Source organism: Bos taurus, chromosome 26, assembly GCF_002263795.3.
Source record: "Bos taurus isolate L1 Dominette 01449 registration number 42190680 breed Hereford chromosome 26, ARS-UCD2.0, whole genome shotgun sequence".
NCBI lineage: Eukaryota > Metazoa > Chordata > Mammalia > Artiodactyla > Bovidae > Bos > Bos taurus.
Window position 1 is genome coordinate 33,465,902 of NC_037353.1, and position 12,741 is coordinate 33,478,642.

The following is a 12,741-nucleotide window of genomic DNA, read 5'->3' on the forward strand; positions in this document are numbered from 1 at the left end:
TCTCCCCATCCCCACCCCCCAAGTGGGCTTTCCTTCCGCCTTCCTCGACTCGGATTCCTGACGCGATCGCCACCCCCCACCCCCCTTCCCCTACTCCGCATTGTCTTTTCTGAAGCTGCCCCCCACCCGGAGCGAGTCCCCGTTCCCTCGCCCAGACTCCCGGGCTCGCACACACTCAGCGCAGGCCTCTCCCCCTGCACACTCCTCCCTGCGTCTCTCCCCCCTCCTCCCCCGCCCCTCTCCTCCTCCTCCTTCTTCCCTCCCTCCTCCCTCTCCCGGCGCCCGAAAGGATCATTGTTAGCCGCCCCCGCCCCGCCCACCCCGGCTGTTTATTTATGCATACGTCACCGGGCCGGGCCCGCCCCCCGGCATCTCATTAAGCGAGTGTGTTCCTCTCGCCCTGTCAATAATCTCCGCTCCCAGACTACTCCGTTCCTCCGGATTTCGATCCCCCTTTTTCTATCTGTCAATCAGCGCCGCCTTTGAACTGAAAAGCTCTCAGTCTAACTTCAACTCACTCAAATCCGAGCGGCACGAGCTCCTCCTGTATCTTCGGCTTCCCCCCCCCCCCTTTGCTCTTTATATCTGACTTCTTGTTGTTGTTGGTGTGTTTTTTTTACCCCCCCTTTTTTTATTTATTATTTTTTTGCACATTGATCGGATCCTTGGGAACGAGAGAAAAAAGAAACCCAAACTCACGCGTGCAGAAGATCTCCCCCCCCTTCCCCTCCCCTCCTCCCTCTTTCCCCTCCCCAGGAGAAAAAGACCCCAAAGCAGAAAAAAAGTTCACCTTGGACTCGTCTTTTTCTTGCAATTTTTTTTGGGGGGGGCAAAACTTTTTTGGGTGTTTTTTTTTTTTTTTTTTGGCTTTTCTTCCTACTTCATTTTTCTTCCAAAATTGCTGCTGGTGGGTGAAAAAAAATGCCGCAGCTGAACGGCGGTGGAGGAGATGACCTAGGCGCCAACGACGAACTGATTTCCTTCAAAGACGAGGGCGAGCAGGAGGAGAAGAGCTCCGAAAACTCCTCGGCGGAGAGGGATTTAGCTGATGTCAAATCGTCTCTAGTCAATGAATCAGAAACGAATCAAAACAGCTCCTCCGATTCCGAGGTAGGAAAAGCCCCTCGGGCTGGTGGGGTTCTTAATCTATTTCCTGGGCTTGGCAAATGTTGCTGAGAGGGGAGAAATCGGGGCTGGGGGCGGCGGCGGGGCGCCGCGGGGCCAGGCGAGCGGCGTGTGCTTGTGGGGCCACCATTGCAAAAACTTGTAACCCTGTTTTTTTTCTCTCCCCCTCACCCCAAACCCCCCACCTCGCTGATCCTTTTTCTCCCCCCCTTCTCCCCCCCACCTCTGCGTGGCGTTTGCCCCTCGCCCTCCCCACCTCCACCCCTCCGGGAAGGCGGAAAGACGGCCTCCGCCTCGCTCCGAAAGTTTCCGAGATAAATCCCGGGAAAGTTTGGAAGAAGGTGAGTACGCCCCGCGCGGCCCCGCAGCCGCCCGGAGCTGCCCCCCACCCCGCCGGCCCCCCACTCCGGGGCCCGCCGCCCCGCGCGCCCGGGCCCCGAGCCCCGCTCGGCCCGGCCGTGCGCCGGTCCGGCCCCGGGCGCCCCCGGCCACTTGGGGCACTTTTCTAAAAAGTTTCTCCTCGCTCTCTCCCGCTCCGCGCGGCCGCCGCCGCCGTCCCCTCGCCGCCCCGCCATGTTAGCGGCCAAGAGGCAAGATGGAGGGCTCTTTAAGGGGCCACCGTATCCCGGCTACCCCTTCATCATGATCCCCGACCTGACGAGCCCCTACCTCCCCAACGGATCGCTCTCGCCCACCGCCCGAACTGTAAGTGCCTCCGCGCCCGGCCCCCCGCCCGCAGCCCGCCCGCCTGGCCCCGCATGCGGCCCCTGCCCTGCCCCCTCCCTCCTCCCCCTCCCCTTCCTCCCCCTCCCCCTCCCCGCCTCCTCCCCTCCCCGCCTCCCCTCCCCCGCTCGTGGCCCAGCAGCCCGAAACTCTCCAAACTTTTCTGCCTTTTGTGGACTGGGATGTGTTTGCACTTCGCCATGTTCTTGCTTTCAGTTTGTTGCCTCGTGATGTTGGGGAGACTTTGCTTTCCAAGCAGGGCTCTGCTAGGGTGGTGGTAGGGGGGGAAAAAAATCAGAAGAACTTTTTTCTTTTTTTCCTCCTGCGCTCTGATTGCCCCCGCCCCCTTTGGTGGTGGTGTTTGTTTCTTCACCCTGGGAAGATGACTGTGTGGCTCTTTCTTTTCTCCCTCTCCCTCTCTCTTCCTTCCCTCTTCTGTGGCGTCTTGGGCTTCCCCCGGTTAACCCCTTGGCTGCCGCGGCCGGAGTGACTGGGCTGCGCCCGACGCGCGGTGTTAGAGAGCGGATTGTCCCTCCGGGCGTATGGACTTGAGAACTAGCGGGCGCGCGGAGCCCGGGGCCCTGGAGAAGCGCCTCGGCTTTCTCTCTCGGCCGCTGATTTGTTTAGCTTTCTAGTGTCGATGGCTGGCTTTCAGCCCTCCTCCCCTTTTCCCCTTGGAAGGTCACGCTTCCTAGACGGGTTCCACTGCAACCTTTGGGGGGCTCCGGGCTTCCTTTTCTGGGGGCCACCCCGCAGGGCCGCGAGCGCCCTGGGCGCCGTGGCTTGCTTCGGCGGCGTGGCGCGCTGGCTGCGGGCTCTCCTGGGCCGCGCGGGGTGGAGAGGCCCCTGTGGCCGCGGTTCTTGGGTTGTGTGCAGCCGGGATGGCGTCCTCCGGATGGACTTGATGTATTTCTAGGGAATTTGGTTCTTTGGGGTTATATAGCGAGGTCTGCGTTCGCCAGCTTTAGGCCCTCAGCGGGCCCTAGTGGGGCAGAGACCAGGGTGTGCGGGGGCCCAAGGGTGTAGAGAGGCTGAGGGAGGCCCAGGGCGCCTGTACTTCTAGGGAGTGGGCTGCTGATCGCAGGCCACCCAACTTTGAGGGCCTCAGGGCGGAGCGGGGTGCCAGGCTCTGGGGGGCGCTTCCCTCAGCGTGCGCCCCGAGCCCACCCCTGACATTTGTTAATAGGGCTCACCCCCTTCCCTGACCGACCTCTGCCCCCTGCCCTCGCCCTGAACCCCTTCCCCCCATCCCACCCTGCTCTTAAAAGCGTGGATGCCGAATCTGTAGACGCGATCTCTAAACGTTTGTGCCCGGCTTCTCGATTGATATTTTGCACCTTCTCTGGCTCAGTCCCCCTACCTCTTATTTACACACACACTACTTTTGTCTTTTTCTTTTTCGGTAACTCGAGCTAGCAATTTGAAATAGTGCACCCACTGTTCCGCAACCGTGGATTCGGTGCTAATGGCCGAGGGCTTGCCGGACAGGAGTCGATCCGATCTACAAGTGTTTTTAAGCATTAAAATATTAACTATCAGGTTTGACTTGTTTTTTTGGGGCCCCGGCAAAAAAAAAAAAAAAAAAGGCAAGGGCATGGTAGACCGGTCATTTTTTACGGCAAGGAAAGAAATAATTATTCCCCCCGCCCTCCCTTGCGCCCAGGCTTCTGCAGGCTTGGGAAGCTGGGAGACCGTTTCAGCTCTACCTCTTCTTACATGGCCAGCGCTTTCTGGAGGCAGGGGCCGATCTGTGGGGTTGCAGCTGGAGGCGAAACACAGTCCAGCTACGTTGTATTTTTCCTGGGAGCTCGTGGGCATCTTGAACCGGAGAGTTTGTGTAATGACCAAGCCGACCAAGCGACATTCCAAAGTAACCCTGAGAATTTCTTCCTCTCCTTCCCTCCCCCCTACGATGGAAGTCTCTCTGATATTATTTTAAAATTCCCTTTGCCATCTGAAAGGCCATCTGAATACTGAGCTTTGATGGGGGGCTTGCTGGCCCTTCTGGGCTCCTTGCAAACTCCTGTCTGTGACCGCTGGCAGGCTTGCCCCACTGTTTCCCGAAACTCCAACAGTTGTGTTGTGCTGTAATTAGGAAACAGGGAAATTGTTAAAGGCAAATAAATGATTTCCCGGTGCGAAAAGGAAAGCTCCCAACCACCCCGTCCCCTCTGTGGACATTGTAGGAATACTCGGCGTCTTGTGATTTTAATTGCGGACATAGCGGGTGGCCTGGTGCTGTGACATCAGATTGAGAAGACATTTCTGAACTCAGGAGGCAGTTTTAATATTTGCGTGTCAAACACCCAACAGACATCTTTTGTGTGCACAGGCCCTTCCTCCCTCCTATCTGTTACCTGAGTTAGCTGATGTGCTCCAAAATTAAAGTTATTTATTTAAGCCGGTAAGCAGAGACATGGAAATGAGGCTGAGAGGCTGTTATATGTCACTCCTGACCTCTTCAATCAGAAGGCCGGCTTGCAATTCCAGATTTGATACAGCTGCCGAAGGAATCTATAGGCAAGATAGCGGTCTTTTCATGCTCATCTGAAATTCTTAGTGCTTCATAGAGTGTGTTTTTTGAGGGCAAGGTGTAAAGACAAATTGGCTCTATTCTTTTCCCGACCCTCCTTGGTGGTGGTGGTTTTTTTTTTTTTTTTGCTATATTTTCTGTTACTTATGAGTGTACCTGTAAGCAGTTGCATCCTTTCAAAAGCAAGCTCTTTGGATTCCTGGTTTCTGCTTTTCTATTTAAGAACGTAAAGAATTAAGGAGTATCATTAAATGGGCTTATGATGAATAATACATTATCTCAAGAATAATGCTTTAATTGCTGGAGACGCCATAAAGCTTGATAGTAATAATTTTATTTTAAAATGACAAAGATTTCTACATCATGTTAATTTAGCCTTTGATACAGTAATAGAAACGGCTTTTAAAAAGATTCAAATACAGAAAAGCATTAAGGCGAGAGGTCTGGTTAAGCAGATGGGAGGTGATAGAACTGCAAATATTAGAATTGTGGTAACATTTGTATATACTAAAGATAAGAATACTGTTTCTGTATTAAAGTTGATAGGAAAAACTAGTTTTACATTTCTTTTTCCCTCCTGCCAAATGAGAATATGGGATTTGGTGGCCGAAATTCCAGTTAGGTTTGAAATTCTTATTAAGGACTTGGTTATTAGAGCTTTTGCATCTTCTTTGATCCAAAGTTATTTGCTTTTCAGCTGAAACTGTTTGCTACTAGGTTGAACAAATAAATAAGCAGCATCTTGAATTCATTTTAGAACTTGGAATCCAGCATTTAAAGGACACCAAGAGGGGCCTATTCATTGGGGTTTTATTTAGCTGGGCAGCAACTTCTCTTTCTGCCTGGTGAAAAATGGATGTTTTCTCCTCGCTCAAACAACATAATCCTTTCTAATACAAAAGATTTAGACCTTGGAGTGTGAAGGGTTAATGGTGGTCCTTCCCCGCTGTCCTCCCACCCCCCAGCTTCACCCCTGACTGTTTTGACAACACTTTTCAAAGTGTGACATTCCAAGCCCCTACATAACAATGTAATATTACTGTAATTACACAGGTCATTACATTTTAAATAGAGAACAATAAAATGCTTATCGCCCTGAAAAAGAACAGGTGTTCTTGCCCTTCTTTGGTATTTATGCTAATTGTTTTTCATCTCCTTGAGAAATATTTATGGCAAACATGTTTAGATTTCAATCTCAAGGCAGCAGTATTAATTCCGTGCTAATCTTTCTAGGTTGGGGTTTAATGTCTGCAGTTTGGATTATGGGCTCAACATTCACCCAATAAGTCATATTTTAATGATTATAAATTTAATATGCCAGCGCTTCCACAGTTTGTTGAAATGAAAGCCTTGTGAAAACCCCAGAAACAAAACTATGAGGCATTCGGGAGCCTAGAGTGTTTATCTGGAAGAAGTGTTTTTGGAAACTTGACTGCTGAAGGAAAGTAGCTTTCATTGATGCACCCCTATCTGATTGAGAAAAGATTTGGAGAAAAACAATCCCCCATTCTGGCTGGGAGTTTTCCACCTTGATTTTAATTTTACTGATACGGATTTCATTTAGAGTCCCTGCTGGAAACTGGTCAGCTTTCTGTTTCTTAGCAAGCTGTGAAAAAGTTACAGGAAGGTTTCCGGGGGCTGGCAGATCAAGAATGCTGTTCTGTTAGCAGTTCAGGATAACTGCAGTTCTGCACGCCATTAAAAAAATATTTGCTTTAGAAAACCAGCATTTTAATAGTTGCACCAGAGGCTGTGCTTTTAAAGATTACAGTAGAAGTCTTTCCAGGTTTTGAATGTTTCCTCACATGCCACGAGGTGCCTGTGTGCATACGAAAAGCACCCAGACTTCTTGGTGGAGAAATGTTGGTGCAACTTCTCTTACACAGGCTCAGTGGGTAAACTGGAAGGTATGTAAGAGGATTTTACATTTTGTCAGATGTTTCACAACAGGGGCCCCCGAATCACATTAAAAATGCACTGCAGAGACAGGACAGCTGCAAATTTTTGTGCGGACGCGTGTTTCTGGACCATGACTAAAACTCCGGGGACCTTTTCCCCAGCTGTCTGGAAGTTCTGTGGAAGTTGGTTTATTGGCAGTTAAGTCTGAGACAACCTGGATTTAGCAAAGACTCTCCTACACAGGAAGTAGATGACATTATATTGGGGGAAGGGACTTCAGGCAAGGAGTGATTTACTCCTTTTTTGTTTTTTTTTTTAAACCGTGGCGTTGCCAAATAAATAAGCACTTTCCAAGGAAGTAGGTGTAAGCTTTTTAGTCTTGGTGAGTGGAAATAGATAATATCTTTAACCGCATTTATAACTGTTTCGAGGTGACACATTTCAGAAGTTTGGAGAAGGAGGGGGGTGAATCAAATTCTTGAGGCTTTTCTTTTTGAAAGGGGTGTGTGATGTGGGTGTCTGAGTTTCTTCTGGGAGTGGATATTGGCAACCGTGTAAGTCAATCTTCAACTCTGACTTATAATTGAGCACATTTGTGAAGGAAATGGTTAATTTTACAACCAAAGGCAAACTCGCACCTCGACAGGTCTGCTGAAAGAAATGTGCCCTAGTCCTTTGCTGGCAAGCACCACCGGGTCATAAATCCACAGGCTTTATTTACAGCCCATAACACTTATGAATGTTAAGATATTTGACGCCACGTTGGCCTTATAATATTCAAGGTCTGCAGACACTGGCAGTAGCTCAAATTTCTCTCACTAATTATAAGCAATGAGATGGGGGGGGGTGGAGACAGCCCATCGCCAAAGCTGCCCTCTCCCCCGCCTCTGACCCCCACCCTTACAATCTGAGCCAACCGAGACAGACACCCCCTCCTCCTCTGGCAGCTGACTTGTACTTTTCCTCCAGGCTATTGTTATACACATTTATAAAGAGCACTTTCAGGAATGGAAATTCAGTGGGGGCTCTGCACGAATGTTTTTCAAAAGCAAAGTTGCTTTAGGTGTTTGCATCTTTTTTCCTTTTCTTCTGGTTTATCCCTTTTTCCTTTCTTTCTTGACTTTTTTTTTTTTTTTGGAGACCCTGTTTTCTATATTGTGCTTATTTCCCAGAATACTTAAAGAAACCTAATATGGGAGGCTGCCCTTCAATTTACATGATGTTTCACTGAGCTGGAAGGGAAAACGTACGCATTGCATAGTGCGCTAGCTAACGTGAGGGTTAAAAGAAAAGTGACGTGGAGTGAGGAGAATTGATTAAAAGAATTAATAGATGAGGAAAAAAAAGCCAAGTTTGCTTTGGGAATGGGAAGGCCATTCATTTGGGAAATGTGCAGTGGTGTCTTGGTGGAGGACATAGAAATGTAACAGAGAAGGCAGAATAAATGCTTGGCTAAGAAAGGTTAGAAAGGCATAAAAAGATGCGGCAGAGATTTGGGCTGGACAAAAATGGCTTCATTGAAATTAGGAGTTAGAAGTTTCTGATGAGAGGTGAAAATACCATGACTGGGGGCTGGGGTGGGGGATGGTATTAACAACCATATTGATTTGCTCAGTAAAAACTGGTTCCAATCTAGTTTTCACCCAAAGAGCTCTGTGCAGCAGATAATAATTTCATGTGAGTTACCGTGCAAGAGTCTGGGGAAGGGGCATCTGTGGTGAAGACCCCCGATGTGAGAGAGATGGCCAGTTACCCTGTGGATTGTAATTTATTCTTAAAAAAGGAGTGGGCTGTCCTGGTGTTTGTGTGACCACATGGCAAAGGGGGAGTGGGATTCCGAGGTGTGTGGGAAACTGTGGCAAAGAGGGGCGGGGCTGATGGCTGTGTCATTTCTGGCCGGGTCCTTCGCTCCATCCAACCCAAACTTAAAGACTGAGGCTGAACGGTTTTATTTTCTAATCAATGGAATGCAGAAACTTACTAGCCCTCTGGGACAGATAGGAATCCCTTAACAGCTCATTACAAAGATGGGGCTGTGGGATCTTTGAACGGGTTATCAGCCCTGGTGTTCTTTGGTTTTCCTAGGATAGGCTGTTTTCTTCCTTAGGCATATCTGATTTGGGGCTGGTAATTTGGTCTCTTATATTTTATCCTTTTTTTTTTTTGGTCATGAAGTAGCCCCACAACAACTCCTTCTGCAGGGAAAAGGGATGGCTGTTAATGGGATCAGCTCTGAAGGAGTTAAAATGGCTTGCTAAAGTTTGGCATCATGAAAATAAATTTGAGGCCTGGTAGGCATTAGTAAGGCACAGCACATTTACAGAGCTTAATTAGTACGAACTGTAATTGTTCATGGTCTGCCAGAAGAAGTAATGTTCAGGAAAAGTGGAGTCCTTCTCTTGCAGTCTTTAGTTTGAAACCGATAAATCACTTGCATATTTGTGTAGTGATTCAAATGGAGCTAAGACCTCTCCCATCCCAACATGTGGTAAATTGTAAAGTCAATGAATTGCAGATGTAGGCTACAGTGAGATTCTCTAAGAAAATGCAGAATGAATGGGAAAGAGTGATGCTATAAATATTTACTGAGAAGATAACTAGGTTCTTGCGTGCTGGGCCAATTATGATGTACTAAGTATATTAGCAAAATGCTTAAAAAAATTGAGAGGATTTGTATGGGTCTTTGGGTGGGTTGGTTTATTTGGGAAAGTGAAGTAAAAGGCACTATGTTATTGCCCTGTCAGTTTTATTAAGCCTGAATCACAATGGCATACCCAGGGAAGGACACATGAAACCCACATTAATGCAAATTAATTCGTTGTGAGTTGCAGCACTGTGACTGCTAAGTGGAGTAATGATGGGGCATTATTTTAAGAGTGTTAGTGTAGCAACTTTTAATGAAAAATGCTGTGTTAGGAACATGTCTCAGCACTTTAGCCCACGTGTTTTTATATGCTGGAAATGTGTTTTGGACAAGAGCAGGAAACTTGCTTCACTTTATTCTTCTCTCTCCCAAACAGTTTAAGAACTGTAATTATGGTTTGATGTTTAAAGAAAATCATCTAATTTTCCCTCAAAAAACAAATCCAGAAATGCCCATCACCATAACCAAGTTCAACTGTAACTTTTTGCAGTGACTGCACCACAAAATGGAAAAAAAAAAATGTAGCTCCCCCCACGCCCGCCATAGACCTATAGATATAACTTTCTCAAAGTGATTTTCTCTTTTTTTTTTTTCCTTAGAGAATTTTGGTCTCAGGCAGTGTTGCAAGTCAATACTTCTTTCCCTCAATGTGAGTAGGTGGATGTGTATGAAAGCTGTAAAAGTTAATGATCGTTCTCTGACTCATAGCTGATGGTTTCAGGTTGAGGAAAAGAAAAGAAAAAATTAATGAGGGTAAATAGACATTTGATGGAACATCGAGACAGTAGGAGAGATTGTTCCTGTGTCTAAAGGCGTGTGTTTTGTTGTGGCACAATTTCTGGAGAAAGCCAGGAAGGGAAAAGGGGTTGCCTTTGTTAAGTTGTTGTTTTAGGAGGGTACAGATGTTCTGTGTCTGGATCTTTGCAGGAATGCTTAAGCCTCCATCCCTACCAGTCTGTGCTGGTTTTGCCTTCCCTGTAGGAGTTAGAAGCCCCCTTGGCACTTTTTAAAGGGGTAGGGAGACAGACACCCAGAGGCCTGGTCAGAAGTTTATTTCCCAGTAAATGTAAGAGGCTCCCAACATAGGGCTTGGGGGTGCTGTCACTGTCCTGAAAAATGACTTGTGACCTAAGAAAAGGTCTTAGATATACTTGGGCCCCTATTTTGTCTTTTATGCTAATGACATGTAAATTAAACTTAAAGTGCCTCTTGGTGGTAGCTACAGTGGTGAGGAAGGTGAACCAAGAATTCCCCCAAACCAGAACCTTTTAGGAAATGAATCTGGATTTCTTCTTCTTTTTTTTTTAAATAGAAAGCTAGGTGATTCATAAAAATGGAAATAAAGCAAATGCTCCCCCTCTTCTCAGTTTAGTGGAGTGAGTAGGCATACGAAATTAATCTTCATCCTACAGGAAGTTCACTTAAGTGTTGGAAAACCCAATGGAAGGTTTCAAGTTTTTTGAGTTGCCTTTGAGGATGAGATCTCTGTGGCTGAAAAAGCTGCATTGCTTTTCTTCCATCTCTGGGTATCTCTGATGTCTTGTATCGGAAACATTGCATTTAGGGCCAGTACTACCGAGAAGGCAATGGCAACCCACTCCAGTACTCTTGCCTGGAAAATCCCATGGATGGAGGAGCCTGGTGGGCTGCAGTCCATGGGGTCGCTAAGAGTCGGGCACGACTGAGCGACTTCACTTTCCCTTTTCACTTTCATGCACTGGAGAAGGAAATGGCAACCCACTTCAGTGTTCTTGCCTGGAGAATCACAGGGACGCAGGAGCCTGGTGGGCTGCCGTCTATGAGTCGCACAGAGTCGGACACAACTAAAATGACTTAGCAGCAGCAGTACTTAGAAATGAGACAAGAGAAATCAAGATAGGATTTCTTGATAAGGGAGGTGGTGGATTGTGAAATATTGGGTTTTGCTTTGCTGGAGACTGTGTGCCAGCCTGCAGAGCACCAGTGCTTCTCCATGGCTCTTTCTCGGGGAGACATGGCTGGGTCATCTGAGAGTGTTAGAATGGTGGGTGGGCTTGGCCACTGTGAACAAACACACAGGAAGGGAAGGTGTATTTTGTTGCGAGTTTCGCAGGAAGGCGCAACATGAGAAGTACCTTGGAGTTCTCCTTTCGTGTTGCTTGAGGAGGTGGCTGGGATCGGGGCTGGGGGTGGTGGGTAGGCACCACTTTAGGGCATGTTGCAGGCTCAGGACATAAGAGCCGCAGTTGCTGGATGCAGAAGTGATGGACAGTGCTGCACTGCAGGTGACCAGGGCAGGGGCAGTCCCAAGAGTCCAGGCATGCGGGAACCTGGTTCTTAGATAAGCCTTAATTCGCCATTTAAGATCTCTCAGCCTCCCCATATCTTCCCCAAACAAACAAAAGCACAGAGGGCCAACCTTCTCTTGTTCTTTCTTCTAGCTTTATGCGGAGATATAAATAAATTATTGTTCCCTCTTAGCATGCCAAGTTTTTACTGGGTCCTTGTATTTTATCTTCGTCTTAAAAAGCTACACTATAATGAACAAGGCATCCCTGTGTTTTACAGGGAGGGAAAAAGCTGTTTAAAGAGTGTGTTTTAGAAGAGAGTATTTGGGAAAAGAGGGGGTGGAAATGCAATGGAGAAATGAGAAAATTTTAAGTCTTCGTTGCTGTTGCTGGGGCAAGTTTAGCTCAGGATCTCTCCAACACAGTCGGTTCTGGTTAGGAGTGAAGATCTGATTGGAGCGTGTGCTACATGGATTTAGGAGCTGGTCACATTATTCGGTGTGCCTGGACACCTGAGGAGTGAAGTTACATTGCTTGGGAATGTTAGATTGGTGTGTGTGAAGGTGAAATTAGCTTTGTGCTGCCAGATTCTTAGGGCTTTCCTGGTGACTCAGTGGTAAAGAATCTGCCTGCAAGTGCAGGAGACCTGGGTTCGATCCCTGGGTTGGGAAGATCCCCTGGAGGAGGAAATGGCAACCTGCTCCAATATTCTTGCCTGGAGAATCGCATGGATAGGGGAGCCTGGCAGGCTACAGTCTGTGGGGTTCTCAAAGAGTTGGATACAACTCAGTGGCTGAACAACAACAGTCAGATTCTTAAGGATCTTGCAGCTGCATTTTTACTGTCTTAATTGTGTTAGTAGCTTTCTGTTTGGAGTTGTGTTGTTTGGGTTGGTGTTGAACACAAGGATTAAGTATGGAACCGGACAAGTGAAAATTGAATTTGGATTAGCCACAGTTTCACTAATTTGTTCAGAAGGCCGTGATCGTATGAAATTTTGTTTCCACGATGTCTACTTAGTTATCAGGTGTCCATTCAGTTTTAATTGATGATAGAAGATTTCTGTGGTTACCCTGAGTGCAAGATCGCCTTAGGGCTCCGCAGGGTTTGTGGGAAGAAAAGCCTGGACAAGTTTCCTTTAAGCTCTGCATCAGGCAGTTGGAAAAGGGAAGAATAAAACCGGCTGAAAAGGGGGACGAGCTTTCAGTGTTGCCTTCTCTCCTGAGCGGGAGAGTCCCCCGCTCCGCTTGACCAGAGCTGCTCTCAGCCAAGAATTCCAAACTCGCAGAGGAACCTGTCCCGCGCACAAAAGTTGTTTTAACACGAGGCAGAATTGTCACAGTAATTAGTCCGATCTCCGCTTACTGACTGGCAGTTTTCACAGGAAGGATGGGGCGGTGGGGGTGGGGGGAGGGCTGAGGGGGCAAGTTCATCTGTCTTCTGCAGGGACTCACTTTGGATGAACAGCTCCTGAGTGTGTGTGTTGGGGGGCGGGGGGCGGGGCAGCTCTCTGCATGGGAGGGGCTTATCTCAGTGGCTCAGCCTTTATC

The 12,741-nt window shown here is 47.9% G+C and overlaps 1 protein-coding gene across 37 annotated transcripts in view; it reads left to right on the top strand.

Moving 5' to 3' along the window:
- Positions 1-402: 402 nt before the first annotated feature.
- The window catches only part of TCF7L2 (transcription factor 7 like 2), a 202,378-nt gene continuing 190,039 nt past the window's right edge, over positions 403-12,741 (top strand). For 36 of the 37 annotated variants that reach the window (XM_024985742.2, XM_024985748.2, XM_024985747.2 and 33 more), the window contains exons 1-3: positions 403-1,110; positions 1,400-1,466; positions 1,706-1,830. In XM_024985742.2, the coding sequence (XP_024841510.1) occupies positions 922-1,110; positions 1,400-1,466; positions 1,706-1,830 (381 nt within the window). In that variant the 5' untranslated portion in view covers positions 403-921. 37 annotated transcript variants of the gene reach the window in all.